The sequence below is a fragment of the Pyxicephalus adspersus genome, chromosome 2 (assembly GCF_032062135.1).
Source record: "Pyxicephalus adspersus chromosome 2, UCB_Pads_2.0, whole genome shotgun sequence".
NCBI lineage: Eukaryota > Metazoa > Chordata > Amphibia > Anura > Pyxicephalidae > Pyxicephalus > Pyxicephalus adspersus.
The window spans coordinates 116,321,198-116,329,324 of record NC_092859.1 but is presented as its reverse complement, the minus strand read 5'-3'; the positions used below and the strand labels follow the sequence as shown (position 1 = coordinate 116,329,324).

General features: G+C 37.6%; 1 protein-coding gene across 1 annotated transcript in view; it reads right to left on the bottom strand.

The window, feature by feature from the left end:
• Window positions 1-27: 27 nt before the first annotated feature.
• Window positions 28-8,127, bottom strand: part of FBXO22 (F-box protein 22) — a 16,082-nt gene continuing 7,982 nt past the window's right edge. Inside the window, exons 6-7 of the mRNA XM_072402018.1 lie at window positions 6,150-6,315; window positions 28-2,826 (exon numbers count right to left, since the gene is read on the bottom strand). Coding sequence (XP_072258119.1) covers window positions 2,415-2,826; window positions 6,150-6,315 — 578 coding nt within the window. The 3' untranslated portion in view covers window positions 28-2,414. The remainder of the gene's footprint in view (window positions 2,827-6,149; window positions 6,316-8,127) is intronic.

Here is an 8,127-nt window from a genome sequence, read left to right as displayed (position 1 = left end):
ATTTTAGTGAAGCAAAAAAACTGCACATTTTATTTCAGAACAACTTTATTTCAGATTAAATATGAAAAAAAACTAATCACATTTATGCAATGCTCTAGGAGGATTTTTTGCACAGAATGTAGAAGACCAAAATAAAAGAAACACAGCATAAGTTTATGGCTGCCACAGTTTCAGTGTGCATTTACATAGAATAATGAATTATGGGTATTCTTGAGAAAAATAGGCAAGGAAATGGACAAGCCGGCAGTCATTGTCTTTTTTGTAGTGTACAGTATAAATGCCCACACATTACTATGTGGAATGGAATAAGTAACAATCAGAAAGGAAATTTTGTTTGGTAAAATTACTTTTCAAATCTTACAGTACTGAAAAACCTCACCAACATATTCTTATCAGTAAATGTATTTGTGATAATGCTGTCCACTCTTGGACATAGGCAACACATTTAAGCAGCTGATACCACTGTGGATCTCACTAAACATGAACACTCACCCCTGTCACTTAATTATTTTACTTTCCAGTTACATTTTAACCTGGAGAAGCTGAAAGTGTTTAATTGCCACCGTTCACAGGATATATGGATAACAATAAAAAGAACAAGAGGGCGTATGAAATGTCAGTTTCATATACATTCATGAATCTTTTACGGATCACATATACACAAAATAAATCTTCATGTAAAAATGGGTATGCTAAAATGATTATATAGCAAAAAAGGTTACAGGCATTCAGCTTAATCTGCAGTACAAAGAAAAAAAAAAAAAAAAAAAGAGAGCATGACAAAGTAGGAAGGTCTGTCAGATGACTTTCCAACTCAGGTCATTTGGCACTCATTGCCTTAATATGAAAGCACAGATGGCTCTAAGTTAAATTGTCCAAGCTGTGTGATGCAACAGAACCTGTCCAGCAGAGAAATCCTTTACTCTTTCACTCCTGGTTTGCAGGAAATTATGGGAAGCCATAATAAAAAATACATTTTAAGCATTGATACTGTTGGTAATTAGTGATTTTGGTAATATACAATTGATTAAAGGTTTTTCGGCTTTAATGTTATGTGTAACTTAAGTCAGTTCAGACACAAGAAAGGATCTGGCATGTAAAAAAATGATGGGGCAATGATGGCATTGATCTTTGATCAAATATCAAAAGTAATATGAGGACACTGAGGACAGCTACTAGTACATAAAATCACTGAGAGAATATCATGGCCACCTAATTGTAACACATAAATTATGTAATTCAAACAATATAAATCATATTTAAAAACCACTGGGTTCTGGCAAATAATCTACTGCTCCATTATACAAAATTATATATTGGGTAAACCAAATGTATTGTTTTACCATATGCAAACCAGTGGTTGATAAAACGTCCTGCAGGTTTTACACTGAATATCTTACAAAAGGTGGAATCAAATTTAGGAGCCAATTCCAGAAATTATTTATTACAGAATTATAAGGTTACATTTTTCCCCCCAAAAGCTGAATGCATTAACACCAATGGCTGTACCACATGAACTTGTCCTGGGTTACCTATGGGTGCTCCCAATGTTAGAAGTTCCGGGACTGGCACCCTGGCATTACTACCTAGTAAGTCACTGACCTGGAACAATCATACAATGGCCCTGATTTCTTAAAGCTCTCCAAGGCTGGGGAGAATACACTTTCATCACTGAAGCTGGATGATCCAACAAACCTGGAATGAATTTCTTCAAAGTAATTTTCTATTTGCTAGCAAATGTTCTGAATTCTGAACCAGATCCATTCCATGTTTGCTGGATCACCCAGCTTTACTGATGAAAGCGTATACTATCTAGCTTCAGAGAGCTTTAATAAATCAGGCCCAATGAGTCAAGTCTGAATTCCGATTATGCATACTCAGGGGGTCAATAGGTAGCAGAATGGCAGTGACATCCCCTATTTTTGTTCTACCAATAGGAATATTGGAGATAAAAGTATAGGAAGGTTTTTAAAAATCAAAAGTAAAAAATAATTGGAGCAGCCAATCAGATTTTACAATTTCACAATCTGACAACAGAGAAGGTCTCTCCTTACATTATCTGGAATCAGGCTTTATCTTATTCCCCCATCTCTCACTTTAACTATACACATCATATATTATCATCAGAAGAAGTTTAGCTGTAATCTCATACACATAAAGTCATACAGACACATTTGGACAATAATAGCGATGTCTGCATTATATTAAAGCAATAAAGGCATCACATATTAAAGCCACTGAAGAGGGACTATTAGAACTTTACAAAGGAACCATATCTTCTTTTGAGGCAGTATCGCATAACATGACTAGTAAACACTAGCCCACATTGCTGGCAGTACTGTAAAGAACCCTGATGTATAAGTTTGGTAACAGAATTTCATTATCCATCTGCTAGCACTCAGCAATAGTGGGCACTACTTTAATGGTCCAAAATGAATCAGCGTCATCACTGTTGTGTATCCATGTAAAAGGTTGTCCTTTTCACCATTACACTCTCGCAGTGTAAAATTTCCGCTCACCACCCGGTCACAGCCAATCTCGCCATTGCCAAAGAAACCAAGCAAAGGCACGTTAGGAAAGTGCTTCCGAAAGGAGTCTGTTTCAACATTTTTCTTCTTATAGTGCTGCTCTCCTCGGCCAACACAAGCAAACATGAGCCCAATGCTGTTCTCTGTGGGTATATTGGCAGCTTTCAGGCGCTGCATGGCAGAGTCCACTGTCTTTTCATCATAGACATCCTGGTTCAGTAAAACCGTTGCTCCTTGGATCTGCTGCCCACTCAGTGCCAGGCCAACAACACCGATACAATCAGTTCCCTTGGTATTTCTGAAATGGAAAGCAGATATGTTATGATTTGTGATATTCAAGCACACATTTTTTTCAACAACTATGTTGTTGAAAAGCATTCCAAAAAATTTTACTTAACACAGCCAGGAAATACTGTGCTGTTTTGATTTCTGTTTCTTTCCGCAGCTTTCCTGTCCCACGCGGACATCTTCCTTCTTCTGACTTCCTGATGACGTCACCCAATCTCCCTCTGTGCGTGCACAAGGTGACATGTCTTCCCCTGAACTGAAACAACCAAGTGCTGATCTCACTCTTTGTCAGATCCTGCAATGGTTCATTTACATTTGTATGAAGCCTCTGATGACACTGTGCCCAATTGCAGGCATGACCAGAAAAGAGCAGCCTGCTGGGATATGTGACGTAAATATCCCAAGAGCCTACGGGTCCCTCTTTTCAGTCAATGGCCCCTCCAATGGAATAAGATCTTCACGTATACAAGACATTAGGCTAATGGAACTACTTACAGCTGGAATAAAGGACGGTCTAGATAAACATGAGGCGATATGGTCTGAATTGGACCATTACTACTCTGCACAATCCTGAATAGATTTTAGATCCGCATGCAGATCTGATAAAGCTGAACAAGTATAGAAAGTATCTCTCTTTTACTTGTAATTGTTTTGTGTTTTGTTTTTCCCTACATTTTGTGTGCAACCTGCACTCTAGTTATTCTTCTCTCCATGTCTCTTTTATTTTGAGCAAGGCAGAATGTAGCCAATAAACAATAAAGAAGAAGGCTTAGTTATTAAAGGATGATTTGTCACAACTTTGATAAAATAATTAATGATAATATTTAAATGTGAATGACTCTTTAATACTGGTGTCCATGTTGTAAAGGTTTTGACTTTTGTAAGCTACCTTTTACTAGAATTTTCTACCTTGTTATGCTTCCTTTGTTTATTGTGTTTTGTGTCTCATTAATCGTTATCATTGTTTACCTGAAAAACTTCAACAAAAAAAAAAAGATTTAAAAGAAAAAAAAGTAATTGTAAACTTTTTTTAAAAAAATGTTGTTTTTTTTTATCATGTAAAAGGAAAACCACCCTTTAACATATTTTGTTTAGATTTTGATGATAGGTCAGCTTTAAGTACATTTTGCTACCTCACCTATAACAGGCAAATACGTTTATAGGCGGGTAATAAAAAGGTAACAGTTGTGTGCACTGAAAAACAAAAAAAGTATGGTGTGCATGTAGTACACCCTGTCCCTCCGCACCACCGCCACACCCCATGCACTTTCCAGCAATTCCTAGCAGATTGTAATTGCTGTGTAAAAAGGCAGATAATACGTACAAAGCAACAAAAACAGCCCTAGAGAGAATAAAAGATGCATTAAAAGCTTTATCAGTAGATACAATTAGAAATATATGTAGAGTTTTGCATAGTGTCTTTTAGAACCTATGGCCTATTTCAGGTTTTGAATATTTTGTGATTTGGTCTGATAAAGAAAATGAATTATTACATATATTCTACTGATTTTACAATTGATTTGGGTTGATTCTATGCTTTATCTAATGGACGACTAGTTATCTTATTAGAGTGGTTTGAGGGAAAGCTGGTACTGCCAGGTGGCTGTTATCATCTAACCTTGGTGGAGTTGGTTTAGATAATAGTAAGAATTACCTCTACAATTAATTGTGTTAAAATTGGATGTAATGTCATGTTGATTCTACATTGCGGATGTAAAGTAACAAGATCAATATATGTTTTTGGGGCCCCACTTGGCAACTGTTCAGAATTTCGGCTCAAATGGTCCTCACTCGGGCCAGTCGTCAGACCTTCTGATTGTACCATTGGGTCTCCACACATGTGCTTTGCTCTATCTCCAAATCTTTTACTTTGTAACGTTTATTCTAAATAAACCCTCTAAGGCTGGGTCTACATGGACGTTTTGTAAAAAGGCATGTAAACGTTCCTACTGAGTTTATAAGCGTTTTTATGCACTTATTTCAACGTTTTAAAACTTTTTTTAAATGCTGGAAAAAGCTGAAAAACGTCTATGCCGCGTTTATCAGCGTTTTACCGCGTTTTACCGCGATTCTACAAGCGTTTTAGCACTTGGTAGAAATGCAAATTGTAACCCTGGGCAGTGATTTCTGCAAGTACAGGAAGTACATACATCCCTGCATACATGTGATAATGTGATCATACACAGTACAGTGACAAATGTAACAGTATACACAGAATAGAGTGAAAAGAGTGCAAAGTGAAGCACAATGACTACACAAGTGATAATGAATGACATCATTTGCAGGTGTGAAAAGCACCAAAAGCAAACACAATGGCAGACAATTTCACACGTGGCAGGCATAGGTGTTAATTTTTAACAGCATAGTACATGTAATTATTAATGCATGACACATGGAATAGTGACACAGGACACAGGCTATTGTTAAAACGTTTGTAAAAGCCTCCATTGAAATCAATGGAAGCTTTTTTATTGACAATTTCTAGCATGCATAAACGCAGGAAAACGCTCCCATTAAAATCAATGGACGCGTTTTCCCGCGATTTCCCGCGATTTACCAGCGTTTTAATTTTTTAAACGTTGCAAGCAACGTTTAAGATAACGCTCAAAAACGTGCCTGAAGAAAACGTCCTGGTGTAGATTAGCCCATTGGAATGCATGGGGACTTCAAACATGGGCTTTAAAAGCCTCAGGTTAAACGCTGGGGAAACAGTCCGTGTAGACTAAGCCTAAATCATCTAACTGTGGACAGAGGCATTGTTTTTCCTTATCAGATCATTCACAAAAAACGCCCTTTCAACTGTGCTTATAAATACTGCTCAGATGTCAGAGATGTGTAGAGTCAATCTGCATGTGATATCAGTGACAGTAAGGCTACGTACACACATGCAATATTTGTCCTTGGAAAGGATTGCTGTGCTCCATCCCCTTCCCTTTTTATTACGATTGTTTGTGGATCCCTAAGGACAGATAAATGTACGAAGAGTGCTGTACACACATCAGATTCTCATCTGATATCAGCCCTGAGGCGATTAACGAAAGAGAATCATCTGACATGTGTACGGAGCCTGACAAGTAAAAGGAGATAGTTTCTGGGTTTTTTTCCTCAAAAAAAGTTTGATCCTTTTAAACACGTTATTATTCCTTTTTAATTCTAAATTAGTTCCTTCCCCTACTACCTATCCTTGCAAATCAGTCTCCTGACAACATTTTTCTGCTATGCTGCAAGAGGGGTATAATGCTTTAACTTCACGTATTATAAATCCATAAAATGACAATTCTACTATAAAAACAAAACTAATTTACGTATGCTAATCCAACAAGGAGTACTTACGCCTGTGAGGAAAAAGATGCAAGGTACTCAACCAGGCCTCCAGCAATGATAATACTTTTCTCATTTAGAGGATTTAAAACTTGATGCAAGAAGCGTGTTGCCCCATGTTTCCATGTGTTATATCCAAAGATAAGAACCACACGTAGGTCTGGATTATTTTTAAGACCTGTAAACCACAATTTTAAAATTTAGGAGGTAAATCAGAATCAGAAACTACACTGCTCTATTAACAGCCTTAAAGTGACCCAGTCACCTCAGTAAATAAAACATGAGCAACCTGTAAAAAAAGGTTTGATAGTTACATTTTCAGCAGGCAGGTAGGCATAAGTACTGTTGCTATATGACACTTCTAGAAGAGTCAGCTGGGCTCTGAAGTTGCTCCTGCCAGCAGCAATGTTACTACAGAACACAATAATGACTGCAGAAAGTATAAAGAAACACAGTGGCCAGTGAAGGACATGCTAATTAACAAACCTAGGAAGTGCTGTACCTTAGTAGCTACTGTAGCTCTTTAAGAGCGTAAAGTATTACTTTTCCATATACACATTCAATCTACGGCAGCATGGTGGTTCAGTGGTTAGCCCTCTGGCCTTTGCAGTGCTAGGTTCCAAGATCGAATCTCGGCCAAGACACTATCTGCATGGAGTTTTCACCATCTCCCTGTTTCGGCGAGGGTTTCCTCCGGGTACTCCGGTTTCCTCCCACATTCCAAAAAAAACATGTAGTTAATTTGGCTTCCTATTGACCTTTGACTGTAATTAAAAAAAACATTTCACTATAATAGGGGCATTAGATTGTGAGCACCCTTTGAGGAACAGCTAGTGACATTTGTACAGTGCTGTGTAATATGTCGGTGCTATATTAATACTGTGTGATAATAATAGTGTCGATGAAAACCACATGACAACATTTTAGTGGATACACAGCTGTAAGAAGCTGAATATTTGTGCAGATATTAACTTTTTCAGCTAAAAGTCTAACTTCACTTCTCACGTGCCAAGGATAACAATTGGTCATTAGGATCATCCTTTCATTTTTGAAGGCTAATATTCTCAGATAGTAGGTAGTGACTGCCTCAAGCTCACCAATAAGGAGGGAATCAGCAGGCCTCTCACTACAGAAAACTACAGGGGGGGGGGGGGTCAGATACAAGACCAGTCACTCTGCACAAAGGGCCTGATTTATTAAAGCTCTCCAAGGCTGGAGAGGATACACTTTTATCAGTGAAGCTGGGTGATCCATCGAACTTGGAATGGATTTCCTAAAAGTCATTTGCTATGTGTTACAAATGTTTTTAATCCTGGATCAGATCCATTCCAGGTTTGCTGGATCACCCAGCTTCACTGATGAAAGTGTATCCTCCCCAGCCTTGGAGAGCTTTAATAAATCAGGCCCAATGAGAGAACACAGTAGTGATTGCCCTGTATTGTAAAAAGCTCATGCACAAAGGCAAAGTTTCCTGCTGAATTAATGAACAGGTCTGGAAGAATACACATGCATTTTATATATCATAAAATCTTTATCAGGGAGTTTACCAGAAAAGTTCAGATTCCAGTGGAAAATCTTAGGTTAGCATAAAACTTTAGCTGTGCATCCAATGGTCATTTTGACTTTTGATTTTCACAAACGGATTTTTTTAATTAGATATTTCTTACTTGGCTTGGCCGGGTATGTGACTGATAAATAAATAAGGTAATAAGCTACTGAAAAGTGTTAGGGAGATAATATTAGGGGGATAATATTGTGGAAAAGGTAGGTGTGGAAATAACGCTGTAAAGTACAAATGCTTTCACAAATATAAATTCTAATCCATATATATACCGTTTCCCCGATTATAAGGCACTGTCTTATATTTTTTGAAATGCCAAAATATGCCCCAGGTCTTATTTTCAGGGGGATGTCTTATTTTTCCATGAAGAAGACTACAGTACACATTTATTGTTGAAAATCACTCATGTGCCATTCATACCGTATTCCC